The following is a 23,679-nucleotide window of genomic DNA, read 5'->3' on the forward strand; positions in this document are numbered from 1 at the left end:
AGTAAAATAGTGCGCAAGCGTTTGAATCTAAAATTATAACTGACTCCATCTGCCCACGCTTACAATCTTGAACACTGCAGTGGACAAACAGAAAGGAGAGTCCCATTTCATCTGCTTTGGAATAAGATTTTAGCCCCTAAAAATATTCTACTGTTTGGCTGCTTGTTGAGGTTTAACTATTAATCCAAACATACAGAGATAATTACGAATGTATTATGAGATGTCGTCTGTAGACTGCCCACTCCCGACGACTGAGTGACGTGGAGCGTGTGGGTTCCCGAGACCACTAGAACTTTAATTATTTATTTATTTGTCTTCGGCCTTACGCGTTGGTATTTTTCTTTGTTGACCTTTCTTCCCTACAAAGAGCTAGCTTTAATTCTATGACTACCCTTACTGCCAAATTATACATCTCTGTATCGTACCATTCACCGCGGACAGGACTGCAGTGCCTCTCCGATGGTACAGTGGACTGTGAAAAGTCGAGATGCTTTTTTTTACTTTCAGTGTTACAATAGTTACCTCTACTGTTCTGGTTCTGTTCAGTTACAAACTTACCCTTCGACTGGACTGTTTTGCCTAGTCTTTGATTTAATAAAGTCTGTGTTCTTAAAGCATTAACAGTGGAAGCTTTAAATGTAATCCGAATGAAAGGTTATTCTTGTTTAAGTCTGAGGAGGCAGCACATTGAAAATATCTGAGATGGAAGGGGTTAATCCGTGCCAAAACATGGTCAGCATCAGTGCTTCAGCCAAGAGTGCCTCTCTCGCGTTAGGCTTTTACATAAATAAGAGTTCTCTCTCTCTCTCTCTCTCTCTCTCTCTCTCTCTCCTCTCTCTCTCTCTCTCTCTCTTTCTCCTCTCCCTCTCGCTCTCTCACATACACCCACACAGAAGCCAGTCAAATCTGCACGCAGAGAAAAGGATGAGGCATGACACGTGAAAGAGAAAAGCGTTTTCTTTCAGCACCCCTCTCTCTCTCTCTCTCTCTCTCCCTCTCTCTCTCTCTCTCTGAGAACCTCTGGCTATTTGTGGGTTTGCTGATGAGAAGAAGAGCAGTAAGGCAGGTCTGTATGGATCTCTTTATTCTCTACTCTTAGATGACTCTGTGGAGTGTGTCGCAGTTAGGATTACAGCCTATGCTACAGATCCGCGAGTGTGTGTGTGTGTGTGTGTGCGTGCTGCCCATGATGACTTGATTGTTTATGGCTGAAGAGGGAAATGAAGTATGATTACTGATTGCAGTCTGTGTTGGGTTGGGACAGGCTGTGTGATTGTGTGTATGTGAGTGTTTTGTTGTTGTTGTTGTTGTTGTTGTTGATGTTGATGTTGTTGTTGTTTTGTGGTGTAAAGAGGCTTGTGTAACTGCTGATGTTCTTGCTCTCTAACTCTGATGTCTTATGGTCTCTCCCCCCCACCTCTCTCTCTCTCTCTCTCTCTCTCTCTCTCCATCTTGGAAAGATCAGTTTTTAGCTGTTGGTTTAACTGAGTTGTATTGTTGCCAGGTTGCAGGTCTATATTTGTGACATCATTCCCTTTGGGCAAAATTAAGTCACAGCTATCTCTCATATCATTCAATCACTTCATCAATATGAAAAAAGTACTTACCTCGCTTCACATGGATGCACACACACACACACACACACACACAGACAACCTGGGTAAGTCAGGAATATGTGTGTGTATTTTCACCGCGGACTCCCTCCAACGCACAGCTTTGTGCTCTCTGCTCAGAGAGAGAGCTTCCACATGCAGATCAGGCAGCACACAGTCTGTGGGCATTGAACAGGGCCACACCACCAGTCACTAGCAGTATGCTAATGCACATAATATGGCTGTCAATCACAGACAAGCTGTCTACAGCTGGATAACAGATAGCACAGAGACCACAGTGATGATGGTTGCAGTGATGATGATGATGATGATGATGATGATGGTGATGATGATGATGATGTTCTTGGGTGGAGATGATGGTGGTTGGGTTGTTCGTGATATGCTGTTTGTGGATTAAGTTCTCATTTGTGTGTGTGTGTGTGTGCGTGTGTGTGCACGTGTGTGTGTGCGTTATTAGAGGCCGGAGAATATTATGTTTATTGGTGAATTTATTGTAAGAAGTTGAGGAGCAGAAATCGTCCTTCTCATCATTCCAGGAGTCAAAACATTCCATCTTTCATTACCCATTTATGCGTGCACAAAACTTAATTTGTCTCATTTCATTTCACAATCTCTCATCCCTGTTTTTTGACAACATCATCCCTCATTTAAGTTATAACTACAGCAAACTGACAGGTTTCAGTGCCATTGTTAGTTTTCCTGAAACATGACGATGTGTGATTACTTAAAGCCAAGACTTAGCATCACTGACTTATTCTTTTAGCGGTACAACAATTGAGCAGCAGTGATAAGTTGTGGGAGCTTGTGATAATTCAGTGCGTATGAAAAGTGATGATAGAGATGCTTTGGGTTTAGCAGAGAGTCTCCTCCACTTGACAGTGCTGTAAATTTCTCCCACTGCTCAGCTCTCCACTGTAATGGCTTTTTAATTTTGTGTCTTTCCAAAAACACTGCACCCAAAGCACAAACATGCTCACAAGGTAGTCATACGTATCTGTGTGACTGTATGAATTTCTCTCTCTTTCTCTCTCTCTCTCTCTCTCTCTCTCTCTCTTTCTTTCTTTCATCCAATGCTTTGAATTAAGGTACAAGAGCCCATTTTAATAACTGTTCTCAAACATTTATGAAGTCCAAACTAAAACAATATTCTGTTTCTCGAACTTTCTTTCATGAATTCGTTTTTAATGAATTCTTTTTTTTTTACCTCTTCCCTGTGTTTCCTTTGCTATATTGAAAGCAGTCATTGAGATGCTGTTGTATGTGTGTTCGGACTGACTGTTGAGACCAGACCATATTTGATTCCTTGTCAGTCCAATTTTCAACAGCAGTGTTTACGGGGCCTGTTTCTGGGAGTGAACATGAGTCTGAATTGCCAAGCATTGCATTCTAATGAATGTCAAAAATCCGACTGCCTTCTCTTGCCTCTACGTCCTTCAAAAGGCTTCTTAATCCAGTGTAAACACTTGTTTCTGAAACATACAGGAGTTCATTTCCTGTTTTCATGCTGGTGTTTGTGTGTGCCATGGTTTTGGGGCCTCCATGCATTACTGCCATGAATCTGCATAATCAAATCTAAACATTATAAAACAGCACGAGGAGGAGACAGTGTGTGTGTATGTGAGTGAGTGAGTGAGAGAGAGAGGGAATGAGAGAGAGAGAGGGAGAGAACACACAGTATATCTGTGTGATGATGTGAAACACATTACTGCAACGAGACTGAAACACATATATCACATTAAGATCTATGTAAAATCTCTCACTCTCTACTGTGGCCTTAAATATATGTGTTAAAGATTAAGATTATTCTGCAATGGAAGGAAAATGCAAAATATAATTTTATCCTATGTACATATGTCATGTATGCGCATGTCTGTGGTAAGAATTTAATTCTGTGAGTGTGTGTGTGTGTGCAGAGGGAGTGGTATGAGATTAATTGAGTGTGTGTGTGTGTGTCTGTGTGTGTCTATTTATAGGGAGTGTTATGAGTTTAATTCTCTCTCTCCTCAGACAGTGGTATGAGGTGGTAGGGATGGCCCTGGACATGGAGAGGACAGTCTCTAAGCTCATGTTTGATTTCCAGAGGAATTCTACGTCAGACGACGACTCCGGCTGCGCCCTGGAGGAATACGCCTGGGTCCCCCCTGGCCTGAAACCTGAACAGGTAACACACACATACACACACACACATATGCATACTCATATTTACACACACACACACATATATACACACAGTCACACACACACTCTTGGGCACACACGTACACAATCTCTCAGCCACTCTCTCTCTCTCACTCTCTTATTCACATACACACAAACACACACACACTCAGTTTGCACTCAATATTCCCTCAGTCAGTCTGTCACTGCGGTCAGTGTTGTTACTGAGTCTTGGATGTGAGAGATGTGTGGTTTTGTGATGTCCTGTCTGGAATAGGTCACATTATCCTTTACGGGTCATTGGACTGAGAGATAAGTTTACATAAGCCACAACAGCCTCTGGGCCCAAAGCATGCGCACCGCTCCATGTGCTTAGTCCGATTCATTTATAGATCTGTGTTTTGATATTTTTAAAGATCTCCAGAACATGGTATCCTGTCCAGCACATGAGAGAGCAGAACAACAGTTTATTTATTCTTCTGCAATGCCACAGAGCTTCCCCTCAGGGCAAACACTGTGTGTGTGTGTTTGTGTGAAAGAGAGAGAGAGAGAGAGAGATTTTAAGGGTTTAAGGTGTAGAATTCATAATCAAAAAGAAGATAACTTCGCAACTGACACAAAGAAAATCTCACAGTCAGGGGAAGGAAAGCGAGAAAGAAAAGGCATTGAAAAAAGGCCAAAAATCTGGATAGCAAACAGAGAAATGCACACAGAGATTTTAGAGAAATGGCAGGGACTGAGAGACATGGGGTATATGTGTGAGAAATGCTTGTGGGAGGAAGAAGGGAGTAGAAAGAAAACCGCTGAGATTAGACCCGCGGAGCGTGGCGGGTTAGCCGGGGAAAACACATCGCGGTTCAGTGCTTTAACATAAGGAGACGGTTTCCTGTTAGGACAACCTGTGAACTGTCACGAGAAAACTATACACCGTGACCACGCTGTGAACAGCCAAATCTGAAACTCAACCCCCATAAATTTGCTTGCTCACATATAAGTTCAATGTGCTTCACAATCATGTGAGAGGTTTTATAAAGGAGAATGACGGAGAATGGGGAACGATTTGTGTTTTTGTCCTACACAGGCTCTCTGAACGTGAGGGAAGCTTCAGAACGATGCAAACACTCTCTCACTCTTTCTCATCCTTTCAGAGACACTGCACATGTTCGCCTCGCGCTCTCTCTCTCTCTCTCTCTCTCTCTTTCTCCCCATCTCTGAAATTGATTGTCGAGCATTACACTGAAAAATCGCTGTTCATTTAGAATGCTGCCAGTACCTTTTTGTGTATCAAAGGAAAGGCAGCTATATCCTTTCTCTCTCTCTCTCTGTCTCTCTCTCTCTCTCTTTCCTTGATTACCTCTGTGTATGGAGTGACAGAGTCACTGGCCTCAGTCACATTCAGTCTAAAACTATTACCTCACTCAGACAGCCAATAAACTACCGCTGGTTGCCTAGATACCGCTGGTCCCTATGCCAGCGCTCATGCATGTGACCAGATTGCTCTAACGTTCACTAGATATAAGACACACACACACGCACTCACACACACAGACAGACACACACACACACACACTCCCAGGAGGTGAGTGCTGGTAACAATTCTCCCTTTGTGACTTGGCACAGTGAGACTCTTCATCTCTACCCACAGAGCAGCTGACTTGGTGTTGAATCCGCCCGTAAATCTGGGCGACAGTCACACCCGCACTGTGTGCCAGAGCGGGTCCACAGACCCAAGATGACACTACTAGTGTGGATCATCCAATGGAGTCAGAGGACATTCACTCCACATCAGAATTTGCTGACTGTGGAACAAATGTGTACAGGCACTACATAGTGTATTTATGCTGACTATGGAAAGAGTACACTCTGAATCCACTGAGAACATGCTCCAGTGGTGAGCTTTTTTGCGGTGTATGAGTAGGCAGGGTTAGGGTGCTTGGCTGGCACAGTGAACCCACCATCCCAGGCATCTGGGTCTCCATCCAGGGCTCAGTGGTGCTTCTGGCTTGGCCGGGCATCCCCACAAACACAACTGGTGACGTTTACGGGGAGCCAGCAGGTGGTTATCATTGCCTCGGTCCAATTGGTGGGCAGATCTGAGGAACATGGTTAGACCTCTGCGTGTGTCAGGGCTTCCTGATGAAAAGCAGTGACAGTTGACTCTACATGTATCAGGGGAGACATCTAGAAGGTTGTGCCCAGTTTTTACTGTAAGGTGCAGAGGTCTAGGGCAACAGTGTTAATGGTGGAGACTGAGGTAGAGCTGGGCCAATGTCAGTCTGGAATAAAATGAGTCTACAGCACATTTGGGCCATGATGTGAAAAGACTTACAGACCTGTGCCGGGTTTTGTGATATTAAAGGTGGAACTGGTGGATTCTTGTCCTTGTTTGTATCAGATAATCAAACAGACCAATGTCGGTTTTGGCCAGCTGTGTAAAAAGATACCGGGCCATATCTGTTTTACGGATCTGAGCCGGATTCATCACTGCATTGGACTGGATTGGGTGCAGTGTCCATTTTCTATGTGGGAAAAAATTTTAAATGATACCTCAGCCGATGAGGTGTGAGAGAAGACTGATGAACAATCTAACGAGACATCACTGTAGCGTTGTCTTTCATGCACTGACTGGTTGTTAATCTCCTCTCTCTCTCTGGTCATTAAGATTCCACACCAGCAGTTAACTGTCATTTCAATCTGTACAGAAGTATGAGAAGAGCAGTTTGCCTACTCCGCACACAAACACACAGACAGCGTCTTTATGGAAATCTCCAGGTTTGCACACCACTTTGCCCCCAGATCAGGAGCAAACACACACACACAGAGAGAGAGAGAGAGAGAGAGAGAAAAGGAGAGAGAGATGTTTCCTATTTTAGGAGCTCTGCTTGTAATGTCCAATTGCTCCAGTCTGATAACAGTGATTTTGCTGTCCCTTCCTTTGCACATGCCAGAATTTACTGTAGCTTGTTTTTTTTTAGGGGGGGGGGGGGGGGGGGGGGGGTGCTGAACAAACACTAAAAAACATGCAATCGCTTTCACTCTGCAACATCCTGCTGCCTCCTTTATTATCTCACATCCTGAGTCATTTGTGGCATAGCACTTTCTTCACCCTTAGATACAGAGAGTAACGCCCTGAGTTGGTTTACTGCTCCTCTAAAGAAGGGTTTCTAAAACCTCTTTTTCATTTAAATTAAAGTTACCTAGTTTAGGCTGTATAGCTTATTTAGAATGCCTGTTTTATTAATTAACCTACTTTTACTGGTCTACTTTCAGACTCAGCAAGACTATAGTGCAAAACTATTCATGCTAATATATAACAAATTATCACAACTGTTTATGAAAGGTAACAAGTAAAAAACACAGACAGTGAGTATGCCTTAGTAAGTTCTCAGTCAGAAAAACCAAATGCTGCCTGTTTAGTTTCTCGGGGCAGTTTTACTTTGGTATGTTTAGATTTCTATACTTTTTCTTAACTTCCCTTCCTTGACTGTATTTCAGTATGAAAATGTTCTTTAACAAACACGAAGTGATTTTCAGCACTTTCAATATTGAACTGTGGGCACGCGCACACACACAATTAAGAGCTGGGGGTGGGGTGGGGGAATTTACAGTGTACAGGCCTGAACAAAACCTGGGTATGTGGTGGCCGAAAAACAATACAGCCCTTTCGCTCTAACAGAGCAAACAATGAAAAAATCGGATATTCTTAGAAGCGGGGCTGAGCGGCAAAGTGGTTTTCAGACTCCAGCTGGTGTGGAATGGAAAGGATGGCAGGATGGGTGCTGACGATTGGAGGAGTACGGAAAATCTTCTTTCTCGGACGGATCCAGGGGAACGGATTTTCTGTTTGCGTTGTAGTCTACAGCGTGCGGTGGGCTGAACCGTGCGTTTACAGCTAATTGACAAACTATTAGCCTCTGCACGAACAAGACATCTAAATATGCCTAGCACACAGAAAAGCATCTTTCTCTTAAGTTACAATGAATACCTGCAACAACGAACACGACCAATTACTAGTAGTAAAACTGAACAGCTTAGACGGTTCTCAGAAACCTACTGATTAAGTACACCATAAACAAATAATTTCATAACTTTACAAAATGAGCCAGGGGCATTCAACATTCAACAGGGCTACAACGGAATCGCTTAAAAACACTCTAGAATAGTGTGTGTTTCTGCCATGACTAGATTTACCATCTGTTGTGTGTGGACTGTGACAATAGTGATTTGTCGGTTGCGAACGAGTCGGCTCTATGAGCTGGCTACTTTACGTCGACGATGGGATGTCTTTTGTTTGTTTGTTTTTCGTTGTTGTTGTTGATTAGTTAAAGACAGAATAACAGGATAATCTTTTCGCCACACTGTTCGGCAACGGGATCCCCATACACTGACTTGTGTTGATGTGCGTGCCGTGCGACCAGTCACGTGTGATGACAGACAAGGATCGTACCATCAGGGGAGGGAGGTGGGGGCAGGGGGGTCTGACGGTCTACAGAGCACAGAGACGAGAGGAGGGCGCGAACAGCAAAAAACAAGATGAGTGACAGTTGTAAAGAAAGTAACATGTAGATGTGAAACGCTAATTTACAACGTTCAATGTAAATAAAACGTTCAATACACATGTGTAATAGTGTTTGATATTTTTATAGTAATGTTTTTATAGCAGACATAATGTAAAATAATGGTATTCTGGAAATGATAAGGTTTAGTGTAATTACACTGAATAAGTTAAGTGATAAACGTGCACACATACCAATCATAGGTCAAAACATTGCTAAATTTGGCTGAATTATAAGACCCAGAAATGGCACGATATGAAGAGCCATTTGAGAGCCAAAAGAGCTGGCTCTTATAGCTTAGCTGAGCCAAATGATCCGGCTCTATAAAAAGAGCCAGAATTCCCATCGCTATGTGACAAGTCGCCATACTTTAAAAACCCACCCAGATTTTTCCTATTCAGATATAAGAAAATAGCTTTTCAGAAACAGGACAAATAAAATAGAAGTGAAATATTTGTAAATATTACGTCAGACACGGGTATGTGACCCAGGTGGAGTTGGTTGCGCTATATTTTTGGGCACAGATGTAGCATCAGATATATTTCAGTGTCGCTATAGCAGTTTGATTGACAGTTTGATTGAATTAGGCTCTGACACGGCTCTAAACAAGGTGTCTCAGAGGATTAACAGTCTCCTCAATCAAACCACTGGTCCACTTTTTGAACTTTTTTTTCTAATTCTCCCAAGCAACTCTATTTAATCCACCTGTGCTATTGCTTGTTTTGAAACGCACTGAAAAACACACTTTGGTTGACACAGATCAAATTTTACACCCAAACTGATTGGGGATCAGAATTTAGAATTTTTTTTTTTTTTTTTCAGGAGGCCTGAACTTACTGGGACTAATAAGAAATTAACCTTTGCGTAGCATGAACTAAAGATGTCAGTCAAATGAGATGTAACTGTTAGATAAATAATATGTTTCTACAATAGTCCTCACTTCGAATGGGACTGTGTGTATGTACATTTAGGTTAGTTAGTGCAGAACATGAACAGTAGAGGAGTTGCTCAGGGACAAACCCATACGTCTCCGCTGACTGCAGCTGTCTTCTCCCGTGCTGTTGATTCATACGTTAAGCACAAGGTCAGAGCAAAAGAAAAGAAATGTAACCTTGGGAGAATGTTAGGAGAGAAATGGAATCTCTGATGAATTTACCATAAAAACGTGAACACAGGGAAGGGTTTGTATTCATCCTTGAGATTTCTAGAACTTTCCTCCATGTCTTTGTTTGAGAAAAATGTGACAGGCACAGCACATGCAGTTTCTGCGCTCAGGAGTTAGTGAAAGAATCAGCGTGTTTTGTTTTCCAAACTCAAAATGGAGAGTCCAATGAGAAAACCTAATGAACTCTTTAAATTCTAAAATATTTACATACTAATAAGTTCAAGTTTGTTTAAAGCCCAGTATCACTGTTTAAAGTCTCAAAGGGCAGGTTTACAGCAAAGAAAACAGGTAATAACAATACTAAATACTTAGAGTGAAACAATTTTAACCAGTGTATGAAAACTGTTACCTAATAACTAAGAGCTGAATTAGTGTAGCTCATTTTAATGTACTTTGTCAGAAGATTTCAAGCTGTTCTTTATTAGCCATTAATAATTCTGTTTGTTTAATTAGGTTAAAGTATGCAATAAAATATGATAATTATTTGTTTTGATTGCTTTAGTGTCATTATTATTTATTAACAGTTTTCAGCTAGAAAACTCTGTAATTTGTGTGTGTGTGTGCGTACGTGTGTGTGCGCGTGTGTTTGTTTTCAGGTTCATCAGTACTACAGTTTTCTACCAGAGGACAAAGTCCCATATGTAAACAGTATTGGGGAGAAGCATCGTCTCAAACAGCTCCTGCATCAGCTCCCACCACATGACAATGAGGTCAGAAACCCTCCCTCTCTACTCCTCCACATCAGTCACTCCATCTTTAGACACAAAACTCCATTTCTTCATTTCTTCCACTCCTTTTAACCATAATAAAACAATACAAGTTTTACCATTTTTTCCCAAGGGGAAGTAAAGCAATAACAGATTATTATAATAATAATAATTATTATTATTATTATTATTATTATTATTATTATTATTAGTATTATTAGTATTATTTGCCTTGTGTCATTTTATAGGCCAAAACAAAATCCAGAAGAGTCTACGGTTGTGTCCACAGAGACACCGCCTCTTTGTGTTGCTTTGTTTGCGGAATGTTTTAAGTGTGAATGAGCTCGTCAGCAAGGATTCCTCCTGCGATTCCAAACACTTAGAGAGAATTCCAGAATGCTGTTTAAGTTTTCAGACTATTTTAAGACTGCTATAATGAAGCGTTTGGTTTCAAACGCGTGTCTATTATAATATGTCAGATGCATCCCACACCATGTGTACTGTACATCCCCAAAGAGACTTAGGATCAGGGTCTTACTGTAGCACTGCCAAGGTGGTGTCAGTTTTCTTATTTGCGGTTTCAAATTAAAATCGTGGGGGAAGGCCTTTATGTGGAGTGTATTTTTTGAATGCTAAAACCACATGGGAGTTATTCGGTTCCCTTCACAGCAGGAGTGTGCAGTTTCATTCATACGCTGGGCTGTCTTCTTCCCTGGGGAGACACTCTCCTATAGCAGTGATTCTCAAATCCAGTCCTGAGGACCCCCTGTCCTGCACATCTTTATTTTAACTCAGGACTGACACACCTGATTCCACTGATCAATAAATCATCAAGCCCTTGATTAGCTCAATTAACTGTGATAATGAAGACGTGCATGACAGGGGGTCCCCAGGACTGGAGCTGAGGATCACTGTCCTATAGGACATGCCTGTATGTATCAGGAGCCTCTGAATTTGGGGAGTGAGTGTGTTAAATTAGAGTTAAAGCTAAAATGGGAAAGTGCTGGGGACCACTTTAGGGAAAGTGCTGGTGACCACTTGAATATACCAGCTGGCCAGTATGGTGATGATAAGATAACAATGATAGGCAGTAATGAGTCATATTTCATATTTACTTCATTATATGTCAGTTCAGAGGAATTTGTATTTCACCAAGTATTTTCTGCTGACCATTACATTTCACATGTGCATGAGTGTTTTTGTAAAGAGAGAAATGCACTTTAGAGTCACACTTTTGTGCAGCGAAAACATTATTACATCTTGTCCTTCTCATCTTGCTGCATTGTCTCTCTTTCTTGAGTTTGTGTCCTCGCTGATTGGTTTTCAGTCTTCGATTAGACCAACAGCAATAAATCTTGGTAAAAACAGGAAAAGAGAAAAGGCCTGTGTCCTTCAGTTTGGAGGTCAGTTCAGTTGAGCAGATCAGTAGAGAGAGAGAAACCATTGCCTATCTTGAAATCTATGTTCAGCTTAGTCTAAAAAATGTGATAAATGCCACTTTTTGTGTAAGTAACTTCGTTTTCCAAGAGATGTCAAAATTCCTAAATAAAATATGTTACTGACGGTTTTTTTTGTTGTTGTTGTTGTGTTTTTTTGGTGTGGTACTTCTGTGCCCTTTGTCAAGTTGATTTTTGATGGGCCACTTCTAATTCTGTTGGAGTCAATGTTTTTTTTTAAAAATAACAATACTTTAACTTAAGTGAGGTTTTTAACCGCTCTCCTCTGATAATGATGATGATGACAATGAAGATGATGATGTGGTTCTCAGGTGCGGTACTGTAACACTCTGGATGAAGAGGAGAAGAGAGAGCTGAAGATCTTCAGTAACCAGCGTAAGAGAGACAATCTGGGCAGAGGCACCGTCCGCCCTCTGCCTCTCACTGTTACTGGAGCCATCTGTGAACAGGTACCTCCAACTATACAACTACACAACTCTATCACACACACCATCACAATTACACTACACACACTGTCACAATTACACCACACACACCATCACTACTGAACCACATTCATTGTCACAGCTACACAACTACACCACACCCACCGTCAAAACTACACCACACACACTGTCACAACTCTACCACACACACCATCACAAACACACAACTACACTACATACACACATTACTGAACCACCTTCACTGTCACAGCTACACAACTACACCACCACACCATCACAAACACACAACTGTACCGCACACACACACCAGTGTTGTAGTACCTGAGTCCAGGTGAGTTGGGCTTGAACTCGAGTCATCATGACTGTTGCTCGGACTTGACAGTTTAGGGTTTGGACATGGACTCAGACTCGACAGTTTGCGACTAAGGACTTGGACGCAAATATGTGACCAACCTGTTGCACTTTTGTTCTGCCTGTGTTGTTGAAGGAAGAGAGAAATGATGACAGACAGATCGTCCAGTCCAGAAGTTCCCCCATCTCTGTGTCTTCACCTGTCAGTGCATTCCTCTCCCAGCTAAGCCTTACGTAATCATTCTAACATCCGTAGAAGAAGCAAATTGCTGCAGTTACTTTGTTATTTCACTAAAGTTTTACCAACAGATTGTGGTATTTTGCTATTTGCCATGAATGTCTCTTAAGGAGCGTTATCTCGACCCCACTCTGCCGTCCTTCTCGGATTATTTCCACATTCCAACGTTTTATGTGAAGCTCCAACAAAACTAAAAGTAAACTAAAGAACTTCCCCTCTCATCTCTGGTTGACTAAAAAGTGACTTTTTCACATACTCATTGAGTTTTATTTCGCTGTCAAGCTGAGGTTCCTTTCATTTTGTTTTATACAACAGTTTGTACCAACTGTGCATTGTTCCAAGAGACATTCTAAGTCATATTTATAACCTTTGTATAGGCTACCTCACCATATTTGAACTGCACTGAATTGTTTCCATAAAAAAGATTAAAACAACTTTATTATTTATTATGTGGCCAAGCCTCTGTAGAGCTATTATTTCCATGTATAAAATGTCACAAGAGGTTATAGCTGAGTGTAAAACTACTGTAATGTAAACAGCACAGCAACCCCCATATACCACATCCTCAAGTTATGTTATTGCTTTATTGACATCCAGTTACATGTACATACACTGGAAGTGAAGTCCATCAATAAAAACCTGAAGTTGTTAAAAATCTTTATGGTATAAAAGGTTGAAAAAAATCTCTGTCCTCTTTATCCCAGATTGATTTAATTTGATAACATTTATTTCTGACACCTTGACTCGGACTTGGACTTAGACTCAAACAACAGGGACTTGGACTCGCACTCAGACTTGGACTCAAACACTTCTAAAACAGTCATGGACTTGGACTTGGACTTGAGCAGTGGAGACTTGAGACTCGACTTGGACTCGATGTATGTGACTCAACTACAACACACACACCATCACAACTGCACAACTGTGCCATATTCACCGTCACAGATACACAATAACGCCTAGAGTCATACCTTTACTCACACCGGGAGCTATTTCAGAGCACATGTACAGCCACACAACTGAACAATCAAACATCCCTCTCCTACAGTGGACGCCAGCTATGAAGAGGTCATCACTCTAAATCATCTAAAGATGTGTTTACAATTCAACCTCACCACCGCAATTCTATTTTACTCACTCATTCTCTGTCTGTCTCTCTGGCTCAGTGCGGCGGGCAGATAAACGGAGGTGACATTGCTGTGTTTGCGACTCGAGTCGGCCACGGCTTGTGCTGGCATCCTCACTGTTTCGTCTGCTGTGTGTGTGCGGAGCTGCTGGTGGATCTCATCTACTTCCACCAGGACGGCAAGATTTACTGTGGCCGTCACCATGCAGAGTGCCTCAAACCCCGCTGTTCCGCCTGTGATGAGGTCTGCCCCCCCCCCCCCCCCCCCACACACACACACACACAAACACACCCCTTAACCTCACAATGGGCACACAGAATTATCCTTCTCTTTATTAATCCCGGACCTCCCCTCGGATTCTAAACCCACAAGCCCAAACCAGTTGGCCAGTTTTCAAACTTCAGTCTCTACCAGCGTTACCATGATCCTAGGCACAAAACTTTCATTTGAACCCTGAAATTTTAGCACATCAAAACAAACAACACCAGAATATTCTTCCAACATCTTAATATTCTGCTTTAAATCCAAACCCTAACTTCACCCGTTGATACAAGCATGACTCCCTCTGAAAACTCCTTCAGTAAAACGGAGAGCAGTGGAGATGTGATGATGATGGTGGTTTTGTCAGTAGATAAACGTAAGTGAGAGATCTCTCCTCCTGTCTGCTGTAGATTATCTTTGCTGATGAGTGCACGGAGGCGGAGGGCAGGCACTGGCATATGAAGCATTTCTGCTGTTACGAGTGTGAGGCTCCACTTGGAGGCCAACGCTACATCATGAGGGAGGGAAGACCTCACTGCTGCAACTGCTTTGAGTCTCTGTATGCTGAATACTGCGATGCCTGTGGACAACACATAGGTACAAACCACTCCTCCTTCTTTCTCTCTCTCTCTCTCTCTCTCTCTCACTCTCTCTCTCTCTCTCACTGTCTTTCTCTCTCTCTCTCTCTGTGAGTGTGTCTTCTCTCCTTCTGTCTTCTTCTGTATTGTTCTCTCTTTTCCTCAGTTCCCTCTCTTTCCCTCTTTTCTTCTCTCTCTCTCTTGGTCCCTCCCAGTGAAGGAACAGCTGGTTTGTGATTAAAACCATTATGTGGCATATGCTCAGAAATCTATGACAACAGACGTCCAAAAAAAACCCCACACCCATAAAACACAACAATAGTGTTTAAATTACGTCCATTTACATAAACATTGAACATGAAATAAGGTAAAAACATACTGACAGTATAAATACAACATTTCTGTTTACAAATTTATGTGGAGAGTGATTTTGTCACGAAACAGAAACCAGCTATGTGTGTGTACGTAATGAGGCATGGATGCTGTGCCAGGCTTGCGTGTGGATTGCGAAGTCCTCCCCCGAGACGTTAAAAGAGCGGTTGGCCAAGTCGTCCTCAGCTCAGCCCATTCTAACACGTTTAAATAACGTGGCGCTGTCTCACAGGGGGGATGGGGGTTGAAATCTTACCTCAGCAGTCCCAGTGCTTTAAGCTAAACTGGCCTGGAGATGAAAAAAAAAAAAAACTTGATCTGACAGGGATGAATTATATTCAGACTGACATACTGTATATGGACACTATAAAAGACAATTGGTTCTCATGGCTCAGAATGGATTCAGATTAACTTCTTCAGGAGGGATATATAATGTGAAGCACACGTACGACTTGGCTTTAAAAAAATCACCTTTCAGTTATCCTTTCAGTTAAAATCAGCAGAATAAGAGGTGCAAGACCTGCTTGAGTTGACGGGGAAAATGTGGACTCTACTTACAGAAATGTATGGCAGGAAACAGGGAAGATTCAAGATTTCCATTTTGTACAATCAGCAAGTCTGTGCTGCTACGTATTATACGTATTATACAAGTTGCTGGTGTAGATTTTTAGGCTGCAGTAGTCTTATTCTGATGGCTATTTTTGTGTGTGTGTGTGTGTGTGTGTGTGTGCTTGTGCGTGTGTGCGCGTGTGCGTGTGTGTGCACTGTGCAGGTATAGACCAGGGTCAGATGGCATATGAAGGTCAGCACTGGCATGCTACAGAGGAGTGCTTCTGCTGTGCCCGCTGTCGCCAGTCTCTGCTGGGTCGCCCTTTCCTGCCCAAACAGGGTCAGATCTACTGTTCCCGCAACTGCAGCCAGGGCGAGGAGCCCGATCTCTCCGATTCCTCTGACTCGGCTTTCCAGAGCGCTCGCTCCCGCCAATCGCGTCGCAGCACCCACATCGGAAAAGGGAAAGGTGAAGGGCGGCAGGCGTCGACCACAGCCCCCCCGTCCCAGGACCGGCTCTCAGCTGACATGGAGCCACTTGCAGTTCAGATGGACCTGCTGACCGTGTCCAGCCCGACTCCGAACCGCACCCCAAGCCGCACGCCCAACCGCACCCCGAGCAGGACCCCCAGCAGAACTCCGAGCCGCACCCCAAGCCTGAACCGCGAGCAGGCAGTGTGGATGAGCCGCGATGAGTCGTACCCTTACGACCCCACCCAGAGAGAGGCCTCCCCTTCCCAAACTCCCATGCAGCTCCTGGGTCAGTGCAACATGCGTGGACCTTACCCTCCTTCCCCAAGCCAGCCTCCCAAAGCAGGAGGGGCGAACCCAGAGCCCTGGCCCAAAGAGCAGCCCGGGGCAGGGAACCCAAAGAAACCTGTGATGGCGGCCCTGAGGGGCCACTCATTCAACGAGAACTGGATGCACCATGGGCAGGACCCGGAGTTCCGCACACCCAAGCTTAAGACACAGATGAGCTTCAATGAGACGTCCAGCCGCGGCGGTCCAGGAGGGTTCTCTGACAAACGCAGCGTGAGCATGATGGGATTCCCACGGGAGGTGCGGCCACCACTCATTCGGAGCAGACATCCGATTGGAGGGCCGGGATTTGGAGAGCTCACACCCCTGGAGCAGACCCCCCGAGGGTCTGCTGATTCCCTAGCCCTGTCCTATGCCACAGGTGCTTACACATACACATACACACACACACACACACACACACACACAAAGAACATAGTTGCACAATACTCACAAATAAAACTGTTGCACAACCCCAATGAACGACACGGATAAAGAATAAAGGAACAATGTTTCAATGCTGTTATTCATTTATGCCAGTAAACTTATCACTACTCAGTTTATGACTCATACCAAGATTCCCCAAATAGTCATTTTGACATTTCCTTAAAAACAGGTTGTGAAATGTCATAATTTACCAAAATGATGTTGGTAATTGCATTTACATCAAATATTAAAGTTACCTTTAACTCTGAAGATCAGATTCTCCTATGTTTGAGTGAGGATAATGTTAAGCCTTTTACAGATAAAAAGGCCTCACATAGCAGTATTTGATACATGATGGTTTTATCTCTGTTGAGCAGGAAATTCACTGGACGGGACAACGAGGCGCCAGGAGCACCTGTCCCGTTTCTCCATGCCCGACCTGAGCAAGGACTCCGGCGTTAACGTCTCAGAAAAGAGCACTATGGGTACGCTCAACTCCTCCATGCAGTTCCGGAGCACGGAGTCTCTGAGCTCTGTACCACGACCCCTGGCTGAGCTGGGTTTGCCCGTGAGGCTGCGGTACCCTCCCCAGCTGTACTGGGATTCCCCTCGAGGCTTGAGTTTTGAGGAACAGGTGAAAGGTCGTTTGGGCGTGGGCTTGGCGGGAAGCATGGGAAACGTCCACGTAACGCCTCGACACAGACGAGCAAACGGCCCGGACTCCCCTCGACAACGGCAACGGCGACATCGTCCTCACAAAAGCCACAGGCGTCGCCATCGCTCCCGCCGCTCCCGCTCAGACAACGCCCTCCACCTTGCCGATGACGGCCAGGGTTACCCTGGCGACCCAGCCCAGAGGCAGTTCCGCGATGACTTCCCTTCCTCCAGGGCATCACGCGACCTCTTCGGAAGGAACTGCGGGTACAGACAGCAGTTCTTCCGGCCGTGCCCTCGCACGACCTCAGACTTGACCTTACAAGACCCCGGCGGTCCACGTTTTGGACCATACTTGGGTAGATATGGTGAGGTAGAGGAGGATGAAGATCACTTGTGCTCCACCTGTTCCTCTTCCACAGAGGAAACCGAGGATGAAGGGTACTTCTTAGGTGAGCCAATCCCCCGCCCTGTGCAGCTGCGTTACCTGGACAACGAGGAGTTGCGACATCGCTACAGCCCTACTGCTATGGGTGGCCATGCCCAGCTTCACACACGCAAACGGAGGAAGAGTAAGAACTGCATCATCTCGTAAGTATGTGTGTTCAAGCAAGTGCACACACACACACACACACACACACACTCACTCATGTACTACCACCAATACAAACATCACTTGGACAAACTATAAACCTGTTTAAGCTGGATCAAGTAATAAATCAGACGTCTGCTTGAGGGTTTGGACCTTACAAAAGCTGTCCTGTTTACTGTGACTCAACACAAAGATTTCAAGTATTAATGTTTAACTATTTAAGTATTATCTTGAATATTGTATCTCTGAGAACTCAAAGTTCATTTGTAGAAACTTGTGCAATAGAAATGTGTAATGTTCATGGCTTTTAACCAGAGAGCAGTCCTGGAGAGAAGCCTGCAGGGTCTAGGTGATGGACCAGTACTAGTGCTGGAAGGCTGCTATGTTATGGCTTTCATTTCAAAGTCATTCTCAATCAGAAAAATGCTTTAAGTGTAATAATGGCTTTCCTTGGTAAGGCATGAACATCATAATTAGTTGAGCCATGTGATCTGAGCCATGTGATCTAGAGGACTTGATGACGCAGTGGCCCCTAGGGACCAGGTGACTGGGAGCACTTACCTTTCAGTGTAAACTCATTTGCTGAGCTCTGTACCCACCCCCTCCTCCCCTGCTTTCATAGCAATGTAAAAACACAACCGGTTTGCATTTCGCTGTATACTGGCCACTGACTCTCATCAGTGTAAATACCCCCCCTCCCAACTTATCATTGCTTGCACCTTGTCTCATAAATGGCAGTTTACAATGATTACATTCTTTTGCCTTTCAATCACAGCAATGTTAAATATAGTCCTGTTTTCATGCAATACACTTTTTTTCCCCAAAGTTGTAATTTGAATTATTCTTTAAAATTATTATCTGTATGTACAGTGATAACAAACAAAGAAACAAAGAAACAAAGAAAAAAACTGTTATGGATGTAGTATTGTAAATGTTCTGTAAATATGGTCTATAATATTTATATATTTTGTATCTAAAGAACCATTATTTGTATCATACTGTAGAGTGTAGAAACCTAAGCTGACTGCATGTGGAGTTGATGTTCTTGTCTTGTTCTGAAATAAAGGAGTTCTTTGGACGAAACAATAAATATGTCCACTGCGCATTTTGGTTTTTTTTCTCTTCTTTTTTTTCTCCTTTTTTCAGGTAAATTAATGTTCACTTGTCATGATTTGTCCTGTGGTTGTGTGGATGATTGACAGCTGGTCATAGTATTCATACTTCAGTGGTCGCAGTTCCCACAGGTGATGGCAACATCTGTTTACATCTCGTTAACATGTAGAGAAATCTTTACTCCTGTGGTATACAATGTAAAGCATTCATGTCAAATAGTATATTTCAGATTGCTTTGTGTTGTGGAATCGTGAGAATAGATTATCATAGAAAAGAAGAATAGAATTATTAGAATTCATAGCTCATTTCTTGATTGTAATGTATTTGTTCCTAAGACTTTAGTTTGATGTTTTTGATGTTTTTGCAGTATTCTGCTGGGGAATTCAGATGAAAACACCATGTCAGTTTCACAGAACAGTTTTCTTGATAAATAATTGAGACAAAAGCTTTTTTTCGTTCACTTTGTATTTAAAACCAGAGTTTACAGTTTGAACAAAAAAATCAGTAAGACATTTCTGTAGAAGATAATAAAAGGCTGTTGTACATTTGTATCGTCTTGTGTGACCCTACCAGGAGCTACATGCTCCAGACAGCACAGCTTCCAGGGTCACAGGGTCACACAAATCCCTCCACCACGATAAGGCTGTGATCCCCCAGGAGGAGCTGGTGGATGTGGCCTGGGAAAGGAATGTCTGGGCTGCCCTCCTCAGGCCACTACCACCGTGACCTGATCCTGGATAAGCGGCAGGTAATGAGATGATGAGGTTCCATAACTTAAGGGAAAATGTAATGGAATTCAGCCAAAGCACCTTTAAAAATCAACTTTCAGGGTGAGTAGTCTCTTTTATCCAGTGTTTCAAACCTGAATTTACACTCTCATGGTCTAAGTGCTGCAGGTTTCCTTAAATATACCAGAAAGTGCAGAGACAGGGGTTAAGAGAATACCACTGGTGGAACAGTTAGCTTTAATAGTTAGCTCTAATAGATAATCAAAAACTAAGCGACAGTGAAAAAGCAGGTCTGATAGTGAGAAGTGTGCCGCTTCACAGGTCAGAAAAACATAGTCAATTTGAAAAGTTCAGTTACAACAACTCATAATTGCTAATATGCTGCTATCCGTTTAATTTAACTTAATAAATATTGCCATCATGATGTTGTCATATTCACCATTTCAGCATTACAGATATCAAAGCATTACATTGCCTGGGATGTTTCAGAAGGGAATGGAGTCCTGCTGTTTCCATAAGGACACCTGTATAGAGCACAGCTCTCAGTGTAACTGGCTGTAAAAACTTGACTCCTCACTAACATGCAAAAATGTGCTAACATGCTAATATGTGCTAACATGCTAATATGATTCCACATCGGACTCTGTGCGTGCCCTGTTTTTATGAGTGTTGGATGTGGAGCAGGCTCCAGCCTGCTTTATGACTGACAGACCAGACACAGTTCTAACCTACAAAGCGTCAGATACTATAAAAAGCTCAAGAAAAAAAATAAAATAAAAACAAGACAACAATTCTGTAGCTTAATGCTGTGTCCTGAGAGGTCACCCAAACAAGGGTTGCAGAACCACCTGAGCAGTGAATGCCAGTCCTGGGTGGACTTTGGCATTGTGTCCACCCTGAGCAAATTTTTCCAAATAAGGATCACTGGAGATCTCATAATAGCCAGGACAAGGACAAATGGTGACCTCATAACCGAGAGGAAATAGATACTTGGTGATCTCATAACAGACAAGAGAGGTAGGATGACAATATTATGGTTTTCAAAAAAAAAAGGGAGGGGGGGTGGGGGTGGCAGGCTGACAAATTCACCTCCTACCTTACCGGGAAATTTAAGTGTATGTCACTTTTGGTTCCTATCGTTGCGTATGTCAGGCTGATGCTTGACAATGCAACGTGGAACTGCATCTGTGCTTAACTGCCACAATACATAGCTGGCTAGGCTTTAATAAGACAAATAACTGCTAGCATAATAACAGTGGCAAGATGACCTAATTCCTTTCCATTCAAGTTTTGGTGGCATTACAGCTTTCTTACGGTCTCTTGGCTGTTGCTGCAGTGTTAACAGTAATGAATGAGATGCAGTTTAACCAGTGTTTATGGCATGATAGTGTACATAACCATCCATTGGTAGCATGCGAGAGGGCAGGACCTAAAGAAAAAGGTCAAAGCAATGCAAATACACACACACAATAAATCGACTGTGGAAAGTAAAAGTCAAATCCCGGACATTTTTGGCCATTTAGAAATCCCGACTGGACGCATTTTTTAGGTCCGAAAAAGAGGACATGTCCGAGAAAAAGAAGACATATGGTCACTGTAAAGAAAGGGATCGTTTGTGATCTCATAAAAGATAGGAAAATGCTCACTTGTGATCTCAGAACTGACAGGGAAGGGATCGCTTGTTATCTTAGAACTGACAGGGAAGGGATTATTTGTGATCTCATAACATCATGAAAAGGGTCCTGTATGACTCTTGGTCACAAGGAAATTGGTCCACACTGATCCAGTGACTGCCATGAAAAGGATTCATCGTGATCTAACAGCCAGGAAAAGGATCGCTGATGATCTCATGACAACAAGGTAAGCCGTTGTTTCAGTTGGGTAAGGATGACTGCTTCTCATAGATTAATGCAGCATTGCCCAGCAAACAACACAGCAGAATAAGAATCTTAAAACAAGAGAGCCTATCCAATTCAACAAGCTTAGCCTGGAACATCTGAATAGGACAAAGTGTCTGTCTTGACCTGACCTTGACAAACAAGCATGGATGACCTTCAGGCTGTGATGGCCATGTGTGCTTTTCTATAAATAAAAATAAATATATACATATACAAAGTATACACACACACATACATAAAGTGTGTGTGTGTGTGTGTGTGTGTGTGTGTGTGTGTGTGTGTGTGTGTGTGTGTGTGTGTGTGTATATGGTGTATTTGTATATATTTAATTCAGTGTAGTTTGGGAAACACAGCTGATTCAGACAAATATAAGGTTCATGTCCTACACCTATGCGATGTGATAACCACCAAACCCCTCAGACCAACTCTGAACAGTTCCTCTGCTCTCCAAATTCCTCTGAATTGTCTCTCCATCTTTTCCACACTATTCCCTAATCGCCCTGAGGAGTGACAAGCTTTCTTCTCTTCCCCACAGTGAAACTGGATATGCCATGAGGCTTTCTGGTCTTCTGACCATGAATGCTAATATATTTTGTTTCTATGTCCATTCATATAACAGGAGTCATGTCAAATCGGGGCAATTTCAAACATGATGGCCTGAAATATTAGGCAGCAGTCATTCGGTAGGTTTAGTGAAATAGATAGGCCAAGTATGGTCTGTTACTGATCTGAGATCAGCAGTTAAAATAAATACTTAATTACTGTTCTTAGATCAGGGGGTAATGGAAAGCTGGACATGTGTCACATGACTGAGTGCTGATATCAACATTACTGTGATCTCAGCATCAGTGAATGAAGCACCACTGTTACTCTGATATTACATGAATATGGGCTCCAGCTGTTCTGAGATCAGTTTTTAAGGGTCACTGGTGGTTAGGAGTCAGCAGAGAATAGTTTACCGCAGTTCTGAGATTAGCAAGATAAAACATGGTTGTTCTTGTACTGCGATGGGATCAGTCAGCGACCTCACTGTTCTGAGATAAGTATCTCTGAGATACAAAGATAATTAAGATGGACTTAATGCTTTTCTGAGACTTGTAAACTAAGCATAACTGGTATCAAGAGATTGGACCAGAGAGGGTTTTCACAGTTCTGAGATCAGTGTGCTTTAAGGATCAGCGTTGTTCAGTGGTAATATGAGTACAGATCACTCCTGTTGTAAGAGCAGCAAGCTAAGCAAAACTTATCCTGAGATTGGATCAGTCATGTTTCTTCACTGATCTGAGAACAGTGGTAAAGTCAGAGTTGCTGTAGGTCAAGCGGAGAGCTGGGCTCTCTGGAGTCATACTCCTGGATAAACTTCTGCATGGCTTCCACACAGCGCTGACCAATGTCTCGCAGGTTCTCTCGCAGGGAAGACTGGATGGGCCTTTCCAGAGATGGATCTTTCGCCACCAGCATTTTCACGACCACGCCGAAAGTATCGCAGTCCTGCCGATAAACCTGAAGAACCCACGTACACACACGCGCACACACACACACACACACACACATTTCTTTATTTATCTAGACAGAGAGGAGCATAGAGTAAGCTCTGCTGGGCCAAACTACCCTCTTAAAATGGGTCTCATCTTCTCAGGTGCCTGACCAAAAGCACATCTGTCTTTTTCCAGTCAGAATCAAGCAACATTGTCCATATATTAATCCCTCCACAGACAGGCTAAAGGTATCTCTCGTACAATTACCACTCCCTCTCTCTCTCTCTCACATACACACACACACACACACACACACACGCACGGTCTTATTCAATTACCATGGAGGAATGCAGAGAGTCAACACTCCGGAGATGAGGGAGTGGAAGCGTGTGAGGGAGCAGATGAAAGAGGGAAG

At 43.1% G+C, this 23,679-nt stretch overlaps 2 protein-coding genes across 2 annotated transcripts in view; one reads left to right on the plus strand and one right to left on the minus strand.

Moving 5' to 3' along the window:
* The first annotated feature begins 3,642 nt into the window (after nucleotides 1-3,642).
* On the plus strand, nucleotides 3,643-18,050 carry prickle2a (prickle homolog 2a). The gene is made up of 7 exons (XM_030784641.1): nucleotides 3,643-3,774; nucleotides 10,088-10,201; nucleotides 11,967-12,104; nucleotides 13,857-14,060; nucleotides 14,489-14,675; nucleotides 15,801-16,757; nucleotides 17,179-18,050. Exons 1-7 carry the CDS (start codon nucleotides 3,643-3,645, stop codon nucleotides 18,048-18,050), a joined length of 2,604 nt encoding a protein of 867 aa, XP_030640501.1.
* A 4,069-nt stretch (nucleotides 18,051-22,119) lies between these two features.
* The window catches only part of LOC115821099 (periphilin-1), a 7,218-nt gene continuing 5,658 nt past the window's right edge, over nucleotides 22,120-23,679 (minus strand). Inside the window, exon 7 of the mRNA XM_030784861.1 lies at nucleotides 22,120-23,289. Coding sequence (XP_030640721.1) covers nucleotides 23,086-23,289 — 204 coding nt within the window. The 3' untranslated portion in view covers nucleotides 22,120-23,085. The remainder of the gene's footprint in view (nucleotides 23,290-23,679) is intronic.

The sequence above is a fragment of the Chanos chanos genome, chromosome 9, assembly GCF_902362185.1.
Source record: "Chanos chanos chromosome 9, fChaCha1.1, whole genome shotgun sequence".
Lineage (NCBI taxonomy): Eukaryota > Metazoa > Chordata > Actinopteri > Gonorynchiformes > Chanidae > Chanos > Chanos chanos.